This window comes from Oryx dammah, unplaced genomic scaffold, assembly GCF_014754425.2.
Source record: "Oryx dammah isolate SB20612 unplaced genomic scaffold, SCBI_Odam_1.1 HiC_scaffold_29, whole genome shotgun sequence".
NCBI lineage: Eukaryota > Metazoa > Chordata > Mammalia > Artiodactyla > Bovidae > Oryx > Oryx dammah.
The window spans coordinates 53116876-53129331 of record NW_024070213.1 but is presented as its reverse complement, the minus strand read 5'-3'; the positions used below and the strand labels follow the sequence as shown (position 1 = coordinate 53129331).

The 12456-nt window shown below is 40.3% G+C and overlaps 1 protein-coding gene across 1 annotated transcript in view; it reads left to right on the top strand.

Annotated features, from left to right (window-relative positions):
* UTP20 (UTP20 small subunit processome component) overlaps window positions 1–7896 on the top strand; it is an 86271-nt gene extending 78375 nt beyond the window's left edge. The window contains exons 58-62 of the mRNA XM_040234892.1: window positions 3818–3889; window positions 5479–5742; window positions 5934–6060; window positions 7194–7339; window positions 7574–7896. Coding sequence (XP_040090826.1) covers window positions 3818–3889; window positions 5479–5742; window positions 5934–6060; window positions 7194–7339; window positions 7574–7729 — 765 coding nt within the window. The 3' untranslated portion in view covers window positions 7730–7896. The remainder of the gene's footprint in view (window positions 1–3817; window positions 3890–5478; window positions 5743–5933; window positions 6061–7193; window positions 7340–7573) is intronic.
* The last annotated feature ends 4560 nt before the right edge of the window (window positions 7897–12456 follow it).

Below are 12456 nucleotides of genomic sequence, written 5' to 3'. Positions count from 1 at the left end.
TGTTGATGCCTCAGTGAGATCATCATGTTCATGAAAATGTTAGGCAGGGACCATGTTATATCTGTCTCCCGTGTCTTAGGGCCTAGCACAACACCTGTCTTATAGTGGGAACACCATAAACACATTGAATGAGTGGAGGATCAGTTCAAATCCGTCGCTCGGTTGTGTCCAACTCTTTGTGACCCCATGGACTGTAGCACACCAGGCCTCCCTGTCCATCACCAACTCCCAGAGTTTACTCAAACTCATGTCCATTGAGTCGGTGATGCCATCCAACCATCTCATCCTCTGTCATCCCCTTCTCCTCCCGCCTTCAATCTTTCCCAGCATCAGGGTCTTTTCAAATGAGTCAGTTCTTCACATCAGGTGGCCAAAGTACTGAAGTTTCAGCTTCAACATCACTCCTTCCAGTGAATATTCAGGACCAACCGATTTCCTTTAGGATGAACTGGTTGGATCTTCTTACAGTCCGAGGGACTCTCAAGAGTCTTTTCTAACACCACAGTTCAAAAGCATCAATTCTTTGGCACTCGGCTTTTTTATAGTCCAACTCTCACATCCATACATGACTACTGGAAAAACCATAGCTTTGACTAGATGGACCTTTGTTAGCAAAGTAATGTCTCTGCTTTTTAATATGCTATCTAGGTTGGTCATAGTTTTTCTTCCAAGGAGCAAGTGTCTTTTAATTTCATGGCTGCAAAAGCAATCTTGAGAAAGAAGAATGGAACTGGAGGAATCAATTTGCCTGACTTCAGGCTCTACTATAAAGCCACAGTCATCAAGACAGTATGGTATTGGCACAAACACAGACATATAGATCAATGGAACAAAATAGGAAGCCCAGAGATAAATCCACATACATATGGACACCTTATCTTTGACAAAGGAGGCAAGAATATACAATGGAGTAAAGACAATCTCTTTAACAAGTGGTGCTGGGAAAACTGGTCAACCACTTGTAAAAGAATGAAACTAGATCACTTTCTAACACCGCACACAAAGATAAACTCAAAATGGATTAAAGATCTAAATGTAAGACCAGAAACTATAAAACTCTTAGAGGAGAACATAGGCAAAACACTCTCCGACATAAACCACAGCAGGATCCTCTATGATCCACCTCCCAGAATTCTGGAAATAAAAGCAAAAATAAACAAATGGGATCTAATTAAAATTAAAAGCTTCTGCACAACAAAGGAAAACATAAGCAAAGTGAAAAGACAGCCTTCCGAATGGGAGAAAATAATAGCAAATGAAGCAACTGACAAACAACTAATCTCAAAAACATACAAGCAACTCCTGCAGCTCAATTCCAGAAAAATAAACGACCCAATCAAAAAATGGGCCAAAGAACTAAATAGACATTTCTCCAAAGAAGACATACGGATGGCTAACAAACACATGAAAAGATGCTCAACATCACTCATTATTAGAGAAATGCAAATCAAAACCACAATGAGGTACCACTTCACACCAGTCAGAATGTCTGCGATCCAAAAATCTGCAAGCAATAAATGCTGGAGAGGGTGTGGAGAGAAGGGAACCCTCCTACACTGTTGGTGGGAATGCAAACTAGTACAGCCACTATGGAGAACAGTGTGGAGATTCCTTAAAAAATTGCAAATAGAAATGCCTTATGACCCAGCAATCCCACTGTTGGGCATACACACAGAGGAAACCAGAATTGAAAGAGACACATGTACCCCAATGTTCATTGCAGCGCTGTTTATAATAGCCAGGACATGGAAACAACCTAGATGTCCATCAGTAGATGAATGGATAAGAAAGCTGTGGTACATATACACAATGGAGTATTACTCAGCCATTAAAAAGAATACATTTGAATCAGTTCTGATGAGATGGATGAAACTGGAGCCGATTATACAGAGTGAAGTGAGCCAGAAAGAAAAACACCAATACAGTATACTAACACATATATATGGAATTTAGGAAGATGGCAATGATGACCCTGTATGCAGGACAGCAAAAAAGACACAGATGTGTATAGCGGACTTTTGGACTCAGAGGGAGAGGGAGAGGGTGTGATGATTTGGGAGAATGGCATTGAAACATGTATAATATCATGTAAGAATCGAAATGCCAGTCTATGTCTGATGCAGGATATGACACGCTTGGGGCTGACGCGCGGGGATGACCCAGAGAGATGTTGTGGGGAGGGGGGTGGGAGGGGGGTTCATGTTTGGGAACGCATGTACACCTGTGGTGGATTCATGTCAATCTATGCCAAAACCAATACAGAATTGTAAAGTAAAAATTAAAAATAAATAAATAAATAAATTTTAAAATAATTTAAATAAAAATAAAAATAATTTCATGGCTGCAGTCACCATCTGCAGTGATTTTGGAGCCCCAAAAAATAAAGTCTGCCACTGTTTCCATTGTTTCCCCATCTGTTTGCCATGAAGTGATAGGACTGGATGTCATGATCTTGGTTTTCTGAATGTTGAGTTTTAAGCCAGCTTTTCACTCTCTCTTTCACTTTCATCAAGAGGCTCTTTAGTTCTTCTCTTTGTGCCATAACAGTGGTGTCATCTGCATATCTGAAGTTATTGAGATTTCTCCTGGCAATGTTGATTCCAGCTTGTGCCTCATCCAGCCCAACATTTCTGATGATGTACTCTGTATATCAGTTAAATAAGCAGGGTGACGGTATACAGCCTTGACGTACTCCTTTCCCAATTTGGAACCAGTCTGTTGTTCCATGTCTGGTTCTAACTGTTGCCTCTTGACCTGCATACAGATTTCTTAAGAGGTCAGGTGGTCTGGTATTCCCATCTCTTGAATTTTCCACAGTGTTGTGATCCACACAGTCAAAGGCTTTGGCATAGTCAATAAAGCAGAAATAGATGTTTTTCTGGAACTCTCTTGCTTTTTTGATGATCCAGCAGATGTTGGCAATTTGATCTCTGGTTCCTCTGCCTTTTCTAAATCCAGCTTGAACATGGTTCACGTATTGTTCACGTATTGTTGACATCTGGCTTGGAGAATTTTGAGCATTATTTTGCTAGCATGTGACATGAGTGCAATTGTGTGGTAGTTTGAACACTCTTTGGGATTGCCTTTCTTTGGGATTGGAATGAACAATGACCTTTTCCAGTCCCGTGGCAACTACTGAGTTTTCCAAATTAGCTGGCTTGTTGAGTGCAGCACTTTAACAGCATCCTCTTTTAGGATTTGAAATAGCTCAACTGGAATTTCATCACCTCCACTAGCTTTGTTCATAGTGCTGCTTCCTAAAACCCACTTGACTTTGCATTCCAGGATGTCTGGCTCTAGGTGAGTGATCACACCATCATGATTATCTGGGTTGTGAAGGTATTTTTTTGTACAGTTCTTTTGTGTATTCTTGCCACTTCTTAATATCTTCTGCTTCTGTTAGGTCCATACCGTTTCTGTCCTTTATTGTCCCCATTTTGCATGAAATGTTCCCTTGGTACATTTCAGGTAACTATAATAGTGCAGCTAAGGTAGTGTATTTTTCTCTGGGGAAATAGAGTGAAGGATGGAAGAAAAGAAAAAGAGGAAGGGAAAGTATTTAAAGGTTGTAAAGTTGTCTACCAGTAATCTAAAGATTATGATTTATATCTCCCATGTCCTTTAGTTAAAATGCTTATGACAGACAGAAGGGAACATTTAATTTCTGCTCATGAACCTTCCTTCTCTAGATGCATGCAGGTGCTCATTCAGACAAAAATCTACTACTATAGTTGCATTATTACAGTTACTTGAAGTCTTTGAAAACAATCAGGAATACCCTGTGTTGTGTCTTCCAATGTCCATTTTCTTTTCACAGATGAAAAGTATCTGCCTAGCCTCTTGCCATCAGTTGCACTCCAAATTCTTGGACCAGTCTCTAGGAGAGCAGGTAAGTATTATGATCCTTCCAGTTAAATATAAGAGACCTATGCTACCAACAGTATAGGAGTAAGCTCACATTTGGTTTTTGTTTTTCCTAGTTAAGTCTTGGGGAATTAAATGAAATATAAATAAACACTTATATATATGATCAATTAGGCACACATATCTAATCAGCTCTGGAGTCCAACCTGGGATTACTCCTGGCTCTGTTTAAAATTACCAATAAAAATGGTACATTTGGGGGCTTTGCTGGTGGTCCAGTGGTTAAGACTGTGCTCCCAGTGCAGGGGGAATGGATAGCAAAGTGAGGCCAAAGGAGTCCAAGGTGGACAGTGGGTGGGGTCTCACACAATATATTTTAGTAGAGGCTGGTAAACCGTACATACCCAGGACAGGTAGGAAGAGATTGACTAATACTGACCCAGGATGAACAAAATTACGGATTTTAGTTCATCTTAATCTTGGAGTTAACAATGTGAAGTAGCTGTTAAGGAGGGAAAGGCCTCTAAATCTGGTACTGTCCTCACAAAGGCCCAGCTTCCAGAAGGAAGTGATACTCTTGGCATTAACTCTTGATAGCCAGGCTAGCCTTGGACAGCGTGTAGTACTCTGAGTACCACATTTGGGGGAACTTTAGGCACACAGTAGACTCTCTTGGCTGCTACTCTGTTGAGTAGCCAGGATGGTGAAAGAGTTCAAAACCGACTTGATTTCCTCCATCACACAATAGGTGTGAAATACCCACAGCAGAGATTTCATAGATGTCCCAAGATTAGGATTCGATAAATGGGTCTATTATTACAAGACTGAAAAAACCACCCCTGGACAGTTTAATTTAATGGGATATGTGAGAAAGAAGAGGCTCAGTATATAAGAACTTGGGCTTGAATTCTAAAGACCTTTGACTTCTGCCTGACCACTTTGTCTTTGGGTGAGATTCAACAACTCTGAGCCTTGATTTTCCCTGCTGATAATAGTACTTGATGTGGTCAGTTGTGTCTGACTTTTCACAACCCCATGGACTGTAGCCTGCCCATAGATTCTCCAGGCAAGAATACTAGAGTGGGTTGCATCTCCTGCTCCAGGGGATCTTCCTGACCCAGGGATCAAACCCATGTCTCTTGCGTCTCCGCATTGGCAGGCGGATTCAAATGCCACCGGGGAAGCCCAGTAGTACCTGATAGGGATATTTTAAAGGTGAATTGGAATGTATACAAAGCAATTAGTCAGTGCTCAAAAAATGAAAATTGTTATTTCTATGAGGACTAGATGAAGGAATTTAATGCAATAAGGATGAAAGCTCTCTTGAAAAATATAAATGGATGGTCAAGAATGAAATTACTCAGTGGGACCTTAAAGAACAAAAGTAGGCCAAATGGGTAAAAGTTACATGGAAATAGATTTGGACACACTGTCAGGTAAACTGAATTTTTACAAAAAGGGACTACTCATGAATATTGGAATACCAGTTTTTTATTGTCTAATTGTAGGATACCTGTTTTAGCTTCTGCTTTACCAAGCCATATTTATTGCAAAATCAAAATCTAATTCTTACCTTTCCCCTCTCTCCCACTCCCCACACCCCCTTTATTTAAGGTTGTTAAGAATTTGTTGTTTGTAGCCAAAGTCTTGTATTTATTGGAACCTGATTCTGGGGACAAGCAAGGGGACATAAAAGAAGACACGGAAGAACAGGAAGTTTTAGGGGATGGCATGGCCAGAGAGGGTGTGGAAGAACACAAGGCGTGTGCAGATGAGAAAGAAGAGCACAGCAGGCCAGCCACACTGCTCTGGCTGATCCAGAAATTGTCCCGGATCGCAAAAGTGGAAGCTGCGTATTCACCTAGAAACCCCTTAAAGGTGTGTGGTGCATATAAAAAGTGGGTAAATTTTTTTTTTTTTTTTTTTTTTAATGATACTAGCTATCCTCCCAAGTCCCTAAAACTTTTTGAACCTACAACTGTAGCATAATATCTGCCCCTAAATAGACCTTGTTTTCTAAGTTAACTCTGTAGCTACAAGTACAAAAGAAAAATGATCTGTACTTTCAGAGAACATGCATCTTTAAATTTCTCGGAGCCATAGCAATGGACCTTGGAATAGACAAGGTGAAGCCGTACCTCCCAGTGATCATAGCGCCTTTGTTCCGGGAACTGAACAGCACCTATTCAGAGCAGGGTAATTCTGTGTCATCTTCTACATGTTAAAATACCTATCTTCTCTCCTGAATGCTTCCTTCTTCTTTTCTGTCCTCCCTTTCTGCCAGAGTTTAAGAAAGAAAACTTGCTAGGTATCAAGGCAACAGCAAACAAAGCATATTTGTGTTATTTTTTTACTATCTTCTGTATGCTTTCTTGTATCTAAGAGTCAAGGTTTCTCTCCTAAAGGATGATGTTTTTTTAATTCCTAAGTGTAGATTAAATATTAAAAGAAAATTAATTTGGGGTGGTTTTAAACCTCACAGTGCTGTGAACAATACTGAACAAATGTCACTATAAGTCTGTTAAGAATTATAAGGCAAAACTATCAAATAGTTTTTACTTCAGATGTTCTTATTTTTCCTAGTATATTTTCTTGCTTGGTTCATTTGGTACCTTTCCCTCAGTGATCCTTAAGTTCTCTCTTTTGGTAACAGGACTAATGGAAATTTGGGATTGGAAAGCAAGGGAGTAAAGTGAATGTTAAGAGTTTTAAAATATTAATAAATGAAGTAAATGTCACAACAGGAGCTATCTTATTCCTACAACCTTGAGAGTTTCCTTAGAGTAGGTCAGGTTGGCTTTGGCTCTCAACCAGCACTTATTGAGTGCCAAATATTTGCCAGGCACTGGTGGTTAAAAGGAGTCTTTGATCCCCGTCCCCCCCCCCCCGCCAAAAAAAAGAGGTTACAGCCAGAGCCAAGCCTCTGTGACCCATGAATTAGAGAGGACCTAGAGATACATGCTTACCTTTCTTTGCCCCCATCTGCACAGACCTGAGCAGGTTAATAAAGATAACACAAAACATTTGTCCAGTTCTCAAATTACTTATATGTCTTCTGAACCAGGATCCCTGTGGGAAAGTGCTTCATGGTCTCTGATCTCTGGTGGCATCCTTGATGAGGAGGTGCCATGGAATGCTGTGTCCAACGCCTCTGCTTATTCTCCTCTCAGGAACTCAGAAACAAAGAGACTAGTTTTTAGATCAATGTTTAATGCTGAAGTAATAAAAGCAATCATGCCTTGGGAATTTAAATTCTGCATGTTAATTTTGTACATATTCAAATATGTCCTTTCCTATGTGTTCCTAATTGTTACTCTGTGTATCATTAGATCCTTCACTGAAGAATCTATCCCAGGAAATCATAGAATTACTGAAAAAGCTGGTCGGGCTGGAGAGCTTCTCATTAGCCTTTGCCTCTGTACAGAAACAGGCTACTGAGAAAAGGGCACTCCGGAAAAAGAGAAAGGCTTTGGAGGTAGGCTTGCTGCTTCAAATTGACCGGTTTAACTGTTTTTAACCAGGCGTGTGTGCATGTGTGTGTCATACTTACCCAGGGAGGAAAGAGGAATTGGTTATGTTTGAGAGGTGGGACTTTATAGCTGGGGCTCCATATTTTGTGATGTTCAAAAATGATTCATTTCTGCATTTGAATTTCATTGGTTTAACATATACTTTAAAAGTAATCCAAAGTTTCTATTCTTTTTTCAAGTTTGTAACTAATCCTGATATTGCTGCCAAGAAAAAGCTGAAGAAACACAAAAATAAAAGTGAAGCAAAGAAGAGAAAGATTGAGTTCCTGCGTCCAGGCTATAAGGCCAAAAGACAAAAGAGCCACAGCCTGAAAGATTTAGCAATGGTGGAGTAAAGCGCTCCCTGTGCTGTGTCCGAACTTACCCTGAAACATGAACTTTCTGGTGTACCTGCTGGTCCAAGATCATAGCAGGTTTTATTATTTAATTTAAACTTTGGCATAGATTGTATATTATACAGTTTAATATAATTCATGTTTGTTTTTAATTAAAATATTTCATAATACTACTGTATCTTCACTGTCTAAAAAGCATTTGACACTAAAGAGTTTAAAATGTAGTTTTCTTTTTAAAAATACACATTAAAATAGCAAGACAGCAAGTAGAAGTAGTTAGTAAATCAAGCAGATTTGCAAAATTATAAAATTTTACATATATATTTATAAAGATAGATACACCCATTTGAATGCAGAGTTCCAAAGAATAGCAAGGAGACAAGACTAGAGCTCTCTTCAAGAAAATTAGAGATACCAAGGGAACATTTCATGCAAAGATGGGCACAATAAAGGGCAGAAATGGTATGGATCTAACAGAAGCAGAAGATATTAAGAAGAGCTGGCAAGAATACACAGAACTATACAAAAAAGATCTTCATGACCCAGATAACCATCATAGTGTGATCACTCACCTAGAGCCAGACATCCTGGAATGCAAAGTCAAGTGGGCCTTAGGAAGCATCACTACAAACAAAACTAGTAGAGGTGATGGAATTCCAGCTGAGCTATTTAGAATCCTAAAAGATGATGCTGTGAAAGTGCTGCACTCAACATGCCAGCAAATTTGGAAAACAGCAGTGGCCATAGGACCGGAAAAGGTCAGTTTTCATTCCAGTCCCAAAGAATGCTCAAACTACCACACAGTTGCACTCATCTCACACGCTAGCAAAGTAATGCTCAAAATCCTCCAAGCCAGGCTTTAACAGTACGTGAACCATGAACTTCCAGATGTTCAAGCCGGATTTAGAAAAGGCAGAGGAACCAGAGATCAAATAGCCAACATCCATTAGATCATAGAAAAAGCAAGAGAATTCCAGGTAAACATCTGCTTTATTGATTAATCCAAAGGCTTTGACTATGTGTAGGTCACAACAAACTGTGGAAAATTCAAGACATGGGAATACCAGACCACCTGAACTGCCTCTTGAGAAATCTGTATGCAGGTCGAGAAGCAACAGTTAGAACCAGACATGGAACAACAGACTGGTTCAAAATTGGGCAAGGAGTATGTCAAGGCTGTGTATCATCACCCTACTTATTTAACTGATATACAGAGTACATCATGAGAAATGCTGGGCTGGATGAAGCACAAGCTGGAATCAAGATTGCTGGGAGAAATATCAATAACCTCAGATATGTAGATGACACCACTCTTACGGCAGAAAGCAAAGGAACTGAAGGGCCTCTTGATGAAAGTGAAAGTGAAGAAGCTGGCTTAAAAGTCAACATTAAAAAAACCAAGATCATGGCATCTTGTCCCATCACTTCATGACAAATAGATGGTGAAACAATGGAAACAGTGACAGACGGGAGCTCCAAAATCACTGCAGATGATAGCAGCCATGAAATTAAAAAGATACTTGCTCCCTGGAAGAAAAGCTGTGACCAACCTAGACAGCATATTAAAAAGCTGAGACATTACTTTGCCAACAGAGGTCTGTCTTGTCAAAGCCATGGTTTTTCCACTAGTCATGTATGGATGTGAGAGTTTGACTATAAAGAAAGCTGAGTGCCAAAGAATTGATGCTTTTGATCTGTGGTGTTGGAGCAAGACTCTTGTGAGTCCCTTGAACTGCAAGAAGATCCAGCCAGTCCATCCTAAAGGAAATCGGTCTTGTATATTCTTTGACAGGGACTCATGCTGAAGCTGAAACTCCAGTACTTTAGCCACCTGATGCAAAGAACTGACTTACTTGAAAAGACCCTGATGCTGGGAAAGATTGAAGGCAGGAGGAGAAGGGGAGGACAGGGTGAGATGGTTGGATGGCATCACCAACCCAATGGACATGAATGTGAGCAAGCTCTTGGAGTTGGTGATGGACAGGGAAGCCTGGAGCAAAGAGCTGGATACAACTGAGTGCTGAACTGAACACTTGAGCATTAAGAAAGATCTGCACAAATGGAGAAGTTCATATTCATGGGTAGGAAGATTTAGTATCAAATCTGAGCAAAATCCCAAAGGAGTTCCTCATATTATCCCAACAAGCTGATTCTAAAATTTATATGGAAGATAGTAAGTCGAAAATAGCCATGATACTCTTAAAAAAGGAGAAGAGCGAAGGGGCTTGTCCTGTCAGAGAATGAAAAATAAGACAAAAAGTGCTACCTAGAGAGGGATGATGTGAGAAAAGAACTTCTACTTATGACGCACCCGGGACGTGGTATGTACCTTATACTAATAGAGGATTAACAGCACCCATATAACAAATACAAAAACCAACGAAGATGATACAGTTGAAAAAGTGGCAAAAGATAGAAATCAGCATTGCAAAGGAAACGTAAGTGGCCCTTAACCCAGTTACCAAATATGGCTGTAACAGGATGCAACCAGTACTTGTGTACTGGTTTTTTCCATGATCTGGCGGATGTTGGCAATTTGATCTCTAGTTCCTCTGCCTTTTCTAAAACCAGCTTGAACATCAGGAAGTTCTCGATTCACGTGTTGCTGAAGCGTAGCTTGGAGAATTTTGAGCATTACTTTACTAGCATGTGAGATGAGTGCAATTGTTCGGTAGTTTGAGCATTCTTTGGCATTGCCTTTTGGGATTGGAATGAAAACTGACCTTTTCCAGTCCTGTGGCCACTGCTGAGTTTTCCAAATTTGCTGGCATATTGAGTGCAGCACTTTCACAGCATCAACTTTCAGGATTTGAAATAGCTCAACTGAAAATTGCCAACATTTGCTGGATCATGGAAAAAGAAGAGAGTTTCAGAAAAACATCTATTTCTGCTTAACTATGCCAAAGCCTTTGACTGTGTGGATCACAATAAACTGGAAAATTCTGAGAGAGATGGGAATACCAGACAACCTGACCTGTCTCTTGAGAAATCTGTATGCAGGTCAGGAAGCAACAGTTAGAACTGGACATGGAACAACAGACTGGTTCCAAATAGGAAAAGGAGTACATCAAGGCTGTATATTGTCACCCTGCTTATTTAACTTATATGCAGAGTACATCATGAGAAACGCTGGACTGGAAGAAACACAAGCTGGAATCAAGACTGCCGGGATAAATATCAGTAACCTCAGATATGCAGATAACACCACCCTTATGGCAGAAAGTGAAGAGGAACTAAAAAGCCTCTTGATGAGAGTGAAAAAGGAGAGTGGAAAAGTTGGCTTAAAGCTCAACATTGAGAAAACGAAGATCATGGCATCTGGTGCCATCACTTCATGGGAAATAGATGGGGAAACTGGAAACAGTGTCAGACTTTATTTTGGGGGGCTCCAAAATCACTGCAGATGGTGACTGCAGCCATGAAATTAAAAGACGCTTCCTCCTTGGAAGAAAAGTTATGACCAACCTAGATAGCATATTCAAAAGCAGAGACATTATTTTGCCAACTAAGGTCCATCTAGTCAAGGCTATGGTTTTTCCTGTGGTCATGTATGGATGTGAGAGTTGGACTGTGAAGAAGGCTGAGCACCAAAGAATTGATGCTTTTGAACTGTGGTGTTGGAGAAGACTCTTGAGAGTCCCTTGGACTTCAAGGAGATCCAACCAGTCCATTCTGAAGATCAGCCCTGGGATTTCTTTGGAAGGAATGATGCTAAAGCTGAAGCTCCAGTACTTTGGCCACCTCATGCAAAGAGTTGAGTCATTGGAAAAGACTCTGATGCTGGGAGGAACTGGGGACAGGGGAGAAGGGGACGACCGAGGATGAGATGGCTGGATGGCATCACCGACTCGATGGATGTGAGTCTGAGTGAACTCCGGGAGTTGGTGATGGACAGTGAGGCCTGGCGTGCTGCGATTCATGGGGTGGCAAAGAGTCGGACACGACTCGGTGACTGAACTGAACTGTGTACTGGTTAGTAAGTCACTGTCTTGAGACCAGCTTGTGGTGGCAGTCATGAACTTCAAAACTGCCACCTTGGCTGTAGGAGTCCCTAGACACCACTGTCTCCCCACACCAGAAATTAAAGGACTAAAACCTGTACTAGTAGGGTTTTGGTATCAGCTATGTCCTTTTTTTTGAGTCACTCCTGTATTAACCTTGTTAATAATTAGGGAAATACAGATTAACATGTGTGTGAAACTCCATTTTGAACCCTTCAGATTAACAAGGCTGACAATACCAAATGTGGGGAAGCGTGGTAGAAGAAAGGGAACTTTTTTTATAAAATACTATGGAAAACAGTATGGCATTATGTTGTTCAACCATATGTTATCTTTTGCCTCTCTACACTTGATGTATTAAACAGAAGCAATATTCTTTAGTATCCAATACATTTGGAAGGGTAGAGGGAGGAAAAATCCTACACTTTATATTTTATTTAACTCATTTATTTAAGTCTTTCTGACAGCTTCCTAAAACTCATTATTTTACAGATAAGGAATCTCATCTCAGGTTAAATAATCTACCTAAAGGTGACACAGGTTGAATGGGGCAGAGTCAAGATTAAACCTGGGACTGAACGCCCATGCTCTTTATGGTGACAGGGTTAGAATATTACAGCATATGGCATAGAAATCAAATGTTCAAATCAAATGTTCAAACATTCATGAACTTCACAATTTGTGTTGTGATGTAGTTTGTATCTCAAACAGGAGTTCTCACACTTC